Source organism: Coturnix japonica, chromosome 2 (genome assembly GCF_054131305.1).
Source record: "Coturnix japonica strain WE chromosome 2, WE-NBRP24, whole genome shotgun sequence".
Classification (NCBI taxonomy): domain Eukaryota; kingdom Metazoa; phylum Chordata; class Aves; order Galliformes; family Phasianidae; genus Coturnix; species Coturnix japonica.
The window spans coordinates 102,529,459-102,543,232 of NC_140664.1; the positions used below are offsets into that span (position 1 = coordinate 102,529,459).

General features: G+C 44.9%; 1 protein-coding gene across 1 annotated transcript in view; it reads right to left on the reverse strand.

The window, feature by feature from the left end:
• STT3B (STT3 oligosaccharyltransferase complex catalytic subunit B) overlaps positions 1 to 5,731 on the reverse strand; it is a 44,988-nt gene extending 39,257 nt beyond the window's left edge. The window contains exon 1 of the mRNA XM_015853900.3: positions 5,462 to 5,731. Within this exon, the coding sequence (XP_015709386.1) occupies positions 5,462 to 5,700 (239 nt within the window). The 5' untranslated portion in view covers positions 5,701 to 5,731. The remainder of the gene's footprint in view (positions 1 to 5,461) is intronic.
• Between the last annotated feature and the right edge of the window lie 8,043 nt (positions 5,732 to 13,774).

The following is a 13,774-nucleotide window of genomic DNA, read 5'->3' on the forward strand; positions in this document are numbered from 1 at the left end:
CAGACATCCATTAAATGGGAAAGAACCTGCCTGCATCAGGAGAGATGCTTGTGGAACAGCAAAGACATTCAAACACATCTACCCCCGACCCACTTTTAAGTACCTATGGGATTTCAGATGTGCCTGCTAACTTTGCCACCTAAACATGCCCCCACAAATCCCCACCTCAAATTCAACCCAAGTCAGATTTAAAACATGAGAATTCGGATTACTTGTTGCCAAAACCAGGGGCTGCTGGAATTACAACAGGAAGCAAAAGAAAACCTTTAAAAGCCACCCTTGACCTTCTGTAATGAAATCAACGTTCTGTTCAAAGAACAGAACATATTAAGCCGCTCAAATAATAGAATACCTGCTAAGAGAAGTCCATTCAAGGATTTTCATCATAGCAGTCACTCAATAACACTTGACTTGCTAAAGCATTTTTGAAGACTATTTTTTTTTTAAAATCACAGTACTAAAAGCTAAACTTGTTGGTTCAGTTCAACCCAGCCTACAAAACAATCCCGATACATTTTGCTTTTCAAGTTTCATTCCACAAATCAATAGAAGGGCGGTTACTCTGCAAGCACTCTGTCTCATCTCCCATCTCTTCTAGGAGATGCTGTAAAGATGGTCTCTCTACACACTTCTGTGTTTTACCAACGCTGTTCCTCTTACCTTCTCATCCATTACCCCATTATTGCAAGCCACGTGACTGAGCAGAGCTTTCTCCCCTATTAAAAGTTGGGCTACTGAAGAAAGAAACAATACCAACAGTAAATGTGATAGAAAACAACAGGAGAAATGGATCAGAGCTTTGATTCTTATATGAATGGCAGACACTTTGAAACCACAAGAGGAACTGCTCTTAGCTTCTTGGGCCTATAGCCTGACAAAATGAGTCTCCCCGCTCAGCATCTCTCTGTTACACTTGCAACTTAGTCCAACAGGTCTTTGTCAGACTGTACTCCTTCCATTACATTTCTAATACTTAACACCTTCTGCAACTTCCTAAGCAGCAGAAAAGCCAAATACACTCAATTTCACATCTTCTTGACTTGGGACCATATCAACCTTCCAACATTTGGAAGGTTGCTTCCAAATGGCCAAGTATCTGAACATGGAAAGGCTGTACAAGTCCCTGGAAAGAAAACACTAAAATCCAAAGGCCATCCTATGCTGACAGGATTTTGAAATATAATCCTATCAAATGGAAACAAGAATATTTCTCATTTCATAGAATCAAAAGGCTTGTAAATGAAGAAAATATATAAGTTTTTAGCATTAATTTCTCTTGACATTTTCCAGCATCTCAAAATCAATCCAATATATCAATCCAATAATATTCAAACTGGATTGCAACCAAATGTTTTCCCAAGGTCTGGACGTTGTCAAAGATTATAAACAAAAGAAGGTGGTTGGGAAAAGAATGTTAAAGTGGGTGGGAAAGGTTTCCTAAACAGATCTGCATTTGTGTGCTCACCTTTCATAAGGTTATGGGATGGGGTGAAAGCCTGCAGAATGGCAGCAGTTTGGAGATGACGGTACCTGCCACCACTCAAGAACAACACACTTACTGCGTAATCTGCCTTCCAGTTGCCCAGCAAGAAAAGCCACTAGCAGGTAAGCAACAGACAGTTGAATTACCTGGGTAGGCCACATCCACCCACAGCCTACAGACAGAACACCGTTAATTGAGCTTATCTACTTTATAAATACAACATCATTCTCCTTACCTAATTTTCCCCCCTTATGAACACCTGTTTAAGGTACCCTCATTCACTGCTACCTACCCTTCTTTCATCACTCTTGCGATGAAACACACATCCACTCCTCACACACTGTTTCTACACATACATACCTCTGTCCTATCACTCAACCTGATTTTATCCTGTAAAGTCAGTTGCTATCTGCATTCTCTCCTAACGCTCATGTTCTTCCTCAAAAATAAAGAGACTAAAGTGCAATATAAAAATTGATTGTGGGCAGGTTTGGAGAACTAAAACACTACAGTATTTGGACAATTTCTGTGCTCAAGGTAAAATCCTAATTTCCCCTCAACCTGTCTACCTCTGAAATGTCATCGCACTGGCCTTACCCTTATTTTTGCCAATTTAATGCCAGTCACCAGAGTCCGCTAACAGCAGCTGATGATATCAGTGATAAGTTGCTGTATATACAAACCACACTTACCCCTAGCACAATTATGTGATGTATGATAAACAGCAGCCACCCTGTTGACAGCAGGTGGTTTGAACTGAACAATGGTGCCAAGTTGGAAGAGGTAAAGATGCGTACAAGCTTGCTGCACCAGAGCTGGCAGGACAGTAGGACACAACGTGCCTGGAAGCAGGAGGCAAACCTGGCTGACAAGATCCCGCTGGTGCTGCATGGCACACGTGAAGGGTCTCGTACCCAAGCACAAGAGTTTCCGCATTCCAGCTTCAGTCAGCTCTTTTGCTTCTGCGGTAGCTGTTAAAGTTCTCAGGAAAGACAAAAGTTTGACTTAATGCCGTGGGATATGATTAATGATTCAGATACTTTTCTCACATGTGACAGTGGTGAGAGCTGTGCAAACAGAATGAATGGTGCTGTTTTGATAGCACTCACCGAAGACTACCAATGCATTAAAGGTTGTTCCTGCTTTAGTCAGTAGCATTACCAGTGCGTGACTACTACTAATGTACCTGTAGACTTATCTATGTATACACACTCAGCTTATAGATTATTATGGGTACGTGTGATGTGAGTGGCTATATGACACAGTATAGCAGCCGGTTGAGGCTGCACAGTGGATGCAAAGCAGCATATAAGGGGTGAAGCAGTCCCGTTCTGGTATTCTGTAAGTCTGGTTGCCTTGGCTGGGCAGCCATCATGACACATAAGGCAACACCAGAAAGAAGGAAGGAAGAAGCTGGACAGCTGGGTTAAGCACAGCTGTACTTTCACGAACACACCTCAATGCACACTCACAAGTGCATAGCACAGATATGATGCTCTTGGTTCACCCAGCTGCCACACCAGCCAAACCATGAACCAAACCTTAGGCAGGAAACCTGCCCACCTCAGCATACACTGGAACCACTGCTCAAGTTTCAAGTTCTTGGTCTGATAACAAAATCCTGAAGAGCTGCTGGCTTTTCCAATAGCCAAGAACAGCTCCCAGTCAGTGCTGACTGACTCCACGCATCAGCTCCCAACCTAGGACAAAAATCACACACGTTTTTCGTGGTCTCTGAATCAGCTCAAGCATGGCAAGTAAACAAAGCATGGGAAATAGAGTGGCAATACAATTTGAAAGAGGTATGCAGCGTGAAAGAAAACAGTAATCCCAGTAATGATAATCAGGCCACAAGTTTGTAGAGCAGCATGATGATAACAAAATACCAGCTTGTTTTTCCTCAAACGAGCACTGTGTATTGTAGAGGAGATCAAAAGCAAATGCTGCCCTCTGTACTGCACTGGGCTGCCTATACATTGGGAAGAAATGACACCTGAAGAAAGGCTCAGAAGCAAGTTGTACAGAGCACCCCAACCCCTCCAATAGAAAACTCACCTTACCAGCAGAAATCTAACTGGAAGCAGATGCTAGAGATAACAGAGCATTTTGATCCAGTTAACTTACTGATAACCCAAAGCAAACCTCCTTTTGCTTCCACCCTAAATTCCCTATGCTTCTTATGTGCACAGGGGAAAAGGGATTTCCTAAGTAAAGGAGAAAGCTTCCTACACCTCAGTGGCAATAGTGTTTTCCATTCCAAAGACTAACAGATTCACTTAATGCTCCTGATTTTACCACACAGACCACAGCTTTCTCTCATCACAAAACAAATAACACAGAACAGATGCTTATGCCCTTATACAGGCTTGACAGAAAAAGCCAAAGGAATGGGAAATAACATGGAACTGTTTCACTGACGCCTAAAGGGAAACAGAAAGCTGCTCACCTGCACAACCTGCTAAAGAAGTGGTTAAAGAAAATAAAAATAGGGCACTGCTAATCTCTTTTCATAAGCGCTTTTCCCACATCACATTCAGGTTTGTAAGACCCTTATAACTGTGAGAAAACACTCATTCCTCACCACACGGCAGTATTTGGGAACAACTGCTGTTTGCTTTCTCCATCAATATCACCGGTGCAATAGAGAACACTTTTTTTCCCCCCAGTTTCTACCATTTTAGGTTCTTTCCTACTAATTAACTTAAGTGCGTTCGCCTCCGCTGTTCCTGGCGTGCAGCAACATGACACTGGCTCTCAACATCTCTCTGCTTCCCACAAACCTGCACTAAAACCACTGAGTTCTGTCAACTTTGCAGAGCTCCGTGCAACAGCACAGTGCAACAGCACAGCAGCAGTGCCCTGTTTGCACGCGCAGGAAGATGACTGTGCAATCCCGCCACACTGCAGGTTATCTTCACAGCCATCACTGGGGCCACAAACCGAGCTCTCCTGGCACATTCCTAATGCCCTTGAAGGCTTAGCGACGAGTTATACAACCCAACGCTGTGCAACTTCCATTCACCCAAGGATGAGCCTTCTGATTACAGCATCCAGATAAGTTGTGCAAAGACGTCATTTGTATCAAGTTTCCTCCACCACCGATTTTTTGCTTAGATTTCGATCTGAAGAGTTATAAAAACTCCTCCCCAGGACGTGACCCTGGGGTTATACGCTCCCTGCAGCTTCATGGAGCCGTGCTCCCCGCTGTTAACTTTATTAATTAAGAGTTTGCATTCCTCCCTTCCTCGTTTGCAGAAGGGCACTTAAATTTGGGGCGACCGCCCGGCTCTCTGCAGATATTTGGCTTGCAGATCACAAAGCACGGATTGCTTCGTGCGACGCTTAAAAACAAAGCGATTCCTTGTTCCCTCCGCCTGTTCTGTGCCACGGTTTCTGAATGGATTACATGAGAGACGGGGGAGAAAAAAAAACCAACACACACACACACAGAGAAAAGAGGAAGTTGTGCTTTTGGACCACCACAGCGGTCCACACGCTTTACACAAGGGCTCTAAATGCAGCACCAGCGTTAGGTTTCGATGATCTTAAGGCGGATTTCAAAACAAAGCACCTCCCTCCTTCGCGTGGCATCAGCCCTACGAGACAGGACGTTCCATGGAAGACACGGCGCTCGCTTCCAGGAGCCCACCAGCCGCACGCCAAGTTGCGGATAAGCGCGGTCGGGACGCGGGCACGTCCTCGCACGACGCTGTCACTCCCACCGTGCCCCGACTAAGCCGGGGAAGGAGGGAGCGCTGTGGAAGGAGGGAGCGCTGTGGAAGGAGGGAGCGCTGTGGAAGGAGGGAGCGCTGTGGAAGGAGGGAGCGCTGTGGAAGGAGGGAGCGCTGTGGAAGGAGGGAGCGCTGTGGAAGGAGGGAGCCCCGCGCACGCCGCCCCGCTCCCTCCCTTCCTCCCTCCTTCCCCGCCCGCCTCTCGCGGCCGCCGCGTCCGGACGGGGCCCCCCCCGTGTGCGCTCACCAGGGGTCGAACTCGTGGATGATGCTCTCGAAGCGGATGACGGCGAAGAGGCGCGAGCTGAAGCCGGCCAGCCAGGCCAGGAAGAGGATGGTGAAGGAAAGCAGCGACTGCCAGCCCGCCGGCTGCGACAGCCCCCCCGACAGGCCGCCCCCCGGCCCGCCGCGGCTGTTGAGCGGCGCCACGGAGTTGGCGTTGGCGCCGGGTTTGTGCTTGCTGTCGGGGGCCGAGTGCTCCGCCATGTTGCGCCCGGGGCTCCCTCGCGGCCGCTCCGCCCGGCGCGTGCGGGGAGGAGGGGAGGGGCGGGGGAAGGGAAGGGCGGGGGGTGGGAGGGAAGGGGCAGAGCCAGCCCGCTGCCGCCGCCGCCGCCGCGCTCCTCGCGGGTCGCCCGCCGCCGCCTCGCCGGAGTCGGGCTCTGCCTCGCTCTGCCTCCCGCCGCCGCCCTCGGCAGCCCAGGGGCGGGCGGTGACGACGGAGCGGGGAGGAGCGAGTGCACGCAGGAGGCGGGAGCGCGCGGGCTGGCGGCTGGCGGGCGGTTTGACATTGCCGCCCTACGGCGAGGGAGGAGGCGGGAACCTAAGGCGGGAACCGGGGGGAGGGACCGGCCAATCGGCGCTAACCGGAATTCGGTGGCAGCCTGTCACGGAGCGACAGGTATTTAAAAGGGGCGGGGCGAGGCGAGGCGGCCAATCGGAGTGGAGAAAGGAGCCGTCCCTCAGTGATTCCACTTGGCTATCACCATTCTGTTGTGCTGCCCCTCTGCTGCCATCTGGCACACGGCAGCAACATGGAATAGTGTTGGAAAAGCTCGATCTCAACGGCCATCCCATCAACATCCACCCGCACAGAATCACAGAATGACCCGGGTTGGAAGGGACCTCAAGGATCATGTAGTTCCAACCCCCCCTGCCTGGCAGGGCCACCAAACATACACATTTACTAGATCAGGTTGCCCAGGGCCCCGTCCAACCTGGCCTTGAACACCTCCAAGGACGGGGCATCCACAACCTCCCTGGGCAGCCTGTTCCAGGGCCTAACCACTCTCCTAGTGAAGAACTTCCCCCTAACATACAACCTAAATCTTCCCTCTTTTAACTTAAAACCAATTCCCCGTGTCCTGCTATTGTCAGCCCTTTCGAAGAGTTTACTCCCCCCCCAGACACTGTGGGCCAACACCATAAAATAGGAAGGATTACTTTTGGGGCAACCCTTGTATGAGGTTTAAGGAGGCTTCTGTAAAATTCTGGGGTTCAATTTTGCTGAATCTGGCTCTTGAAAAGCTGTGCGTGTTTTATTTCTCTTTATTAACGTGTTGTTCTTTTCTACTCCAGCTAAAATAGGTCAATAATAGATTCAAGAGAAATTAAGTTAGACATTTGCCCCTTTCCTAGCATGGTATGTGAGTTACAGAATCACAGAATTATCAAGGTTGGAAAAGACCTAGAAGATCATCTAGTCCAACCATTACCAATACTTCTCAGCTAAATCATATTCCTCAACACAACATCCAAGCGTTTCTTGAACACTCCCATGGTCGGTGACTCCACCACTTCCCTGGGCAGTGCATTCCAATGCCTGACTACCCTTTCCAAGAAGTAATACTTCCTAATGTCCAGCCTGAATCTCCCCTGGCACAGCTTAAAACCATTCCCTCTAGTTCTATCACTGATTACACGAGAGAAGAGGCCAACCCCCAGCTCACTACAACCCCCCTTCAGGAAGTTATAGAGAGCTATAAGGTCTCCCCTGAGCCTCCTCTTCTCCAGGCTGAAGTGTTTTTAATGAGCTGCTCAACTGGCATTTCTAGTGAAATATATATATATATATATTTCTTTAATTGGGTCATGAACAAAGAGCAAAAGTGGCTAGAAATCTGCAGCTATCCATTGTTTCTTCAGGTGCATCAACTGGTCGTACAACAGGCTCAGTCCTGGGCTGCTCTTCTGAGATGACTTGTGGTATTTCCATTCTCACAGTTGGATCCTGTCTTTGGTAACAGCAATTCAAGGTTAATGATGCAGTAGGGGAGCAGCTCTATGTGGTGCTGTATGCAGAATACCTTTGTCTTTTCTTCCCCTGCACCTAAGTGTCTGGGTACTAAGAAGGCGAATGATGCGCTGAAAAAAAAATTGCATACCAGAACTTTTAATGCAAAATTTACTATCAGTAAATTACTTTCCTTGATTAAGCATCTGCTTTATTTAAAAGTCATTGTGGGACATGGTATTGGTGAAGTTACATGGCATTCACTTTGAATTTCAGTGCTATAACTTCTAACTTCCAGCAGGGAGCTTATATCATTCTGACTATACTGACAATTTGTTTGAGCCTAGACAAGCTCCGACAGAACTTGATTTATTTGAATGCTGACTAATGGTAAAGTGTTTCTTTGTCCTTGGTAACAAACAATATTGTTGCCTATTCATTTTCAAACTGTTCAAATGTCTGTATCGTTGAACACATGAGAGCGTGGATAACAAAATTTAGTGGCAGCAAAAGCGCAGTTCTAGTACCAGCTTTTATTAATGTTCCTGTAAATACATTGTCAAAATGTTGTGCGAAATAAGGTTTAATAGTCTTATAGTACATCTGATTAAACAGCTGCACTCTAATGAAAATTCATGGTCATATACAGCTGGATGGAAGGAGTCAGTCATTTTGACACTACGCTGCCATGACAGAAATGGAAAACACTTTTGTGGAGGAGATGCGAACCATGTCTACTGAACAACTGCATTCCACCTCTGCTTGAAGTTTGTCCTTCCCCGTTGCCCTGTGACGTGATGGAGCTATTAGAGTAGGTCCAGAGGAGGTATGAAAAGATGACCAGAGGGCTGGAGGATCCCTCCCATGAGGAAAGACTGTGGGAGCTGGGGCTGTTCAGGTAGGGGGGGAGGGAGGTGGAGGAGAATCTCATTTATTTTTCAAGCTTCCTCAATAATGGAATTGTTAGGAAGGTAATTCCAAGTGTGGAGGTTGTGTTGCGACCGTACAAACTGAAGCATATTCAAAGTTGTAGATCTGTATACAAGAAAACATCATATGAGAGCTCCTCACCCCTCAACACGGCTACCATGTGTTGCTGACATGCCGCCTGCTGTTGTAAGGATGTCAGACAGAAGAAACCAGACACATCCATGTAATAAATTATTAATCAGAAATACAAACTCATGGTTGGAGGGAACAATTCATGCCTTTTGCCAAATATTATTGGCAACAGTTCTGCAGTGTTCATTAACAGTAGTAGGTGGCTTAGTTTAGAAACCTATAGATAGCGGGTTTAAGGTAATAAGCAAATCTTAAACAGTCCTTCCAACTTTTTGGTCCTGTGGATGAGCAGGTAAGTGAGTTTAGTGTTAAGATTTTGAAGATAGCTTTATAAGCAGATGAAATAGCGCTTCCTGAACTGTAGAACAGAGCATAACTCAACGTGCTGGAAGATGCCTGATTCCACTGAGCACATCACTGAAATCCCTGGATGATCATTGTTTAAAAATGTATGGTAGTGTTTAAATGAAAGAAAACACAATACAACTGCATAATAATTAACCTTGAGAACCTGAACTTCAGTGCATTTAAAAATAGCTATATATCAGTCTCTACATTAGATAAAATGTCATGAAATTAAAATGATTAAAAAAATCAATTTATTTAAGCAGGTGCGACCTTTTGTGGATACATGCAAATCACTTTAGCTAGTTATAAACTGGCACAAGATTGTCTGCAAAGAGCTTTGCACCTGTGTAACTTTAATGAGTTTTTTAATTGATTTGAATTAAACTGGCATAACTGTTGTGTTTAGACAAGGCCTTAACCTAGCAGTCAATTCAATAATAACAGTAGAAACTGGCCTGACTTATTTCTGACAGTGTTTTGCTGTGATTTCTCCCTTTCCAAGAATTTAAACACAAGTTGCTGTTCTTTCTCTGCTCTCCTGTCTTAATTTCCCTCTGTAGTTTCCTTTTCTTGTGACCTACGCAGTGATAAAGGTTGCTGCAGCTTGCACAGACTTCTCAGGAATCACAAAGAGGAGTGGCAAGACTCAGTGCATCTTTTCTCTCCCTTGGCATACTCTGGTACAAATACGTGTTGTATCAACCTTGTCTTTTCTTCTTCAGTGAGCAACGGGACTTTTCCTTCTGGCAGGGTGCTACCAGCTCTGCAGAATCCCCAGCCCTTCTTTGAATAACTGAAGCAACACAGTGGGCCATTTCTTATTACTATTTTAGGAGAAGGCAAACAAAACAAACAACAAAATCCCCCCCAAAACTCATAAAAACCACATGCAGTATTTTTTTTTTGTGTTTATATTCTTACCTACATGCAAGTGCTGCACGATGTAGAAAGCCTGTGGACTTGTGAAGTACCTTTCTCAAGTGTTGTGTTGTCATTTCTAGTGTTAGCACGCATGCTTAACCAGACCTTGGTTGTTCTTGGCAAATGCTGCAACAAGAAGGTTTTTTTTTGCAAAATATTCATTTTATCCTTTCTGCTAAGAAGTAATATGTTGCTTTTGGTTGAAGTGTTGGGGAAAAAAAAAGAAGCAAAGCCATTTTCTTCAGGGATATCTTAAATGGCCTTGTCAGACAGTAGAATGGTGATGCTTAGCATGTAAATTCTAAGTCCCCAGAAACTGTAGGTACTGGATCTCATTAATATATCATGTTGGAACAGCAGAACTGCTAAGGGACCCAGCTGGAGAGAAAAGCTGGCCCCTGGGGAATGCAGTGAGAGTTGTGTCCATTTTATATGTATGGGATCTGGTACTGCTTAGTTGTCATTAAAGTGAATTTCCTCACTGTACTGAAGTGAGGAACAAGGGCAGAATACAGGAAAGAGGCATTCTGCTTTTAGCTGTTATGCCAGCCGCTTATTACAGCATCGGAATAAGATGTGTGGAAACTTAGCAAAGAAAAGAGGAAAGGAAAGAAAGAAGATTTTATATACGTTGTCACTTGAAGCCTGGTTTTGCCTGTAGGATTTTAATCACCCTTTAGTTGTATTTTTCTTCCTTGCCTCCCTTCCCAGAACACACCACACTGGGATGGAATGTATAGGAAGAGGAAGGAGGTATTTGCATTTTGTCTGTTAACTGCTACTATATCTCATCAAAGTTTAACTCTTCTGATTTTCTTTTGGCCAATAAATTCGAGGAAGGTTCGTAGTTTGGAAAATTTGACAGTGTTAAATATATTGTTTTCAGCGTATTGGTTACTTCAGCAGGGGAAATTAAAAAAGGGAAAGATTATGTAGCACAGTATCAGCAAAGAATCCCCCATGCCTGAAAATTTCTCTGTGAGTATTGTGCAGTATTTTTCCATAATTGGGTTTGTAGTCTAAATGTGCCTAGCCTTGAGGAAAGAAGTTATTTTACAATGGATTGTTTCTAGTGCTTTTCCGTTGTTAGCATTTCAGACTAGTCATTATCTTCCTTTCTATTTTCAATGCTGCTTGTAGATATTCTTCTAGTCAACTGCTGCATTAATAACTGCATCAGAATTGCAAAAGAATTTAAATGATTTTGTTGTGGAATGAACTGTGCCAAAACTCACAATGCATTACAAAACAGGAGCTTATGTGTGCTTTGGGGATAGGGTAATTTCAACCCATCCTCACATGCAGATCTGAAGGACTCCATCTCCGTCAAGAAGGAAATGCAGCGGTGACCAATTTATGGATTTATATGACTTGATTTTTTTTTTTTTGGCTGCTGCAGTGGCATCAAGAGATTTGACCTCTTCACAAGTGCAAAAAGTGCTGTGTCGCAGAAAGGTTACTAAGAGGAAAGAAGTGGACTGAAGATTACGTTCTGTGATGTTTAATCTGTTGGCTTTCATTTATTACTTCAGGAATCTTTGCATCAATGACTTTAACGCTTGCATCCCAAATTTATTGTTAGCCATTTGAATTCAGGATGTGGATTTTTTATATACATCTATCTGGAACAATACATCTTAATGTTTAAAATCCTATCCTGAGGAATCTGATCCCACAAGAATTGATCCCTACTGCTCAACTCCTTTTGCATTCCTTTTTTTAAGTATTTGTACTATTTTTCTAGATGTTAGGATACTGAAATCCCTATTGGTATTGTTTATGTTAGTTGTTGGTATGTGCTCCCAGACTTAAAAACCCAGCTGCTGTTTCGGATTGCTTTCATAGGAGACAATATACAAATTTCAAAGGAAAGCAACCACGATTCTGAATACAAAAAAATGAAGATGCTTTCTCTTTTGGCTGTATAAGAAGTGATGCTGCAAAAACAGAACCAGAGGACGAATTCTGCTGCCAAAGCACCCAAGTCTCTATTCAAGTTGAGGGCAGCACTTTGTGCTCAGATTGTTCTTGCTATATATGTTCACATAACAAGCAATTCAAAGTGTGGATTTTGTTACTTAAAGGTATATCCGCTACGTTCTCTATCACTGATCCCTTTGGTTTGGGTTTAATGTTACTCCAGTCCTTGCCAGTGTTCCAGCATGCATTTGTCCAAGGCTTACAGTCCCTCTGGCAAGTACCTGCACTGGTGCAGCGTTATCTGTTGTCCATCTCTTCAGAGGTATATCTGTATCTGCCTTACTCATGGGCTACTTTAGGGTATGCTTGTTCCAGTGTGAATTTATCTGTGGGCCACATTCTCTTCAGGGATGTGCCAGCTTCAACATCCACAGATGCTTTGAGATATACTCGCTCTGGTGTAGGCTTATCCCCAGTCACAGATAACGTTGAGGTGTACCTGCTCCCTCATGGATTTATCCACAGCTCTCAGTCCCTTTGACTCAGCTTCTCAATGGAGTTGCAGTCTGTCCAATGCAGCAGCGCAGGACCAGCAGCCAAGCCTTGGCTATTAACAGTCCACGTATGTGGCCAGGGAAATGTTCTCAAGCACGTTAGAGTCCAACAAGAAGTAGAGCCCCCTACAAGCACTAGACTAATATATATTAAAGTGAGTGAGCCCCAAGGCAGGCATATGAGCCTGTCGGCAGCAGAGCAACTATAAATCCAATCTAGCATGTGCTGGTGAAGACTTGTGGTCTTAAGCCCCTTGAGCCCCAAGAAAAGGCTGTGATAGTTTAAGCCTGGTATGCAGAGAAGCCCCACACAGGCACTCAATCATTCATTCCAGTGTAAGAGGAGGGAGAATTGGAAGGGTAAAGCTGCAAACATTTGTGGCTTTAAGTGAAGGCAGTCTCATGGGTAAAGGAAAAGCTGCATGTGCAAGCAAAGCAAAATAAAGAATTCATTCACTACTCCCCATCAGCAGGCAGATGTTCAGCTGTTTCTAGGAAAGCAGGGCTTCTTCATGCATAACGGTTACTTGGGAAGACAAATGCCATAACTCCAAACATCCCCCTTCTGTCTCCCTCCTCCTTTCATCCAGCTTGTAATGCTGAGCAAGGCATCACATGGTGTGAAATATCCCTCTGGTCAGCTGGGGTCAGCTCTCCTGACTATGTGCCTTCCCAGGGCTTTGTGCACCCGCAGCCTGCTCACAAGCAGGGCGGTGTGACAAACAGAAAAGACCTTGGTGTTGTATGAGCACTGGTCAGCAGTAACTAAATCATAACTGACTTCTCAGCACTGTTTTATATCACAAATCCAAAATATAGCACAACAGTAGCTACCGTGAAGAAGATTAACCCTATCCCAGCCAAAACCAGCACACAAATGTATAAAATTAGTGGCTTATCTCCTGTCCACTTTGAATGTGTCCTGGTATTCCTAAGCACAGTGGAGTTCTAATGATGTAGCAGCAGGGAGGGCACTTATATTTATTACAATTTAAAGGATGCAATCAATCTGCCACAGAACTATTCTTCCTCTGAGCTTGGTGTTCCCTCTGCTGTTTATAACTCATTCCCTCCTTTCTAGCTGGTGTTTTCTGCCTTTTCTTATATATATTATTATTTCTGTCTTTCATATTTCTTCATAGACATGTCACCAACTTGACTGCTGGGCACAGCTTTGGCCTGTATTGGGCCTATTGTGGAGCTGTCTGGAACCATCTGGATCCAGCACAGGGCAGATCCATGCCTCTTCCCAAACAGGCTGTCCCTGCAGTCTCCCACAACCAAAACCTCACTGTGCACACCAAGCGTTGGTTTCCAAGTCAAGCTGGGTGGGGAAGGTGGCCATCCTGTGTGCATCTTCACATCTTTTTCTGGTTCTCAAGAATTCTCTGCTCAGATCTCTTTTTAAACTACCCTTGTTTAAACAGTGTCACATGTCTAAAATATTATGCTCAGAAGTTGTAAGTATTTATGGATTCACACCACTTTTTAAAAGGAACTCATTTATTAATATCAGGGAATAAGT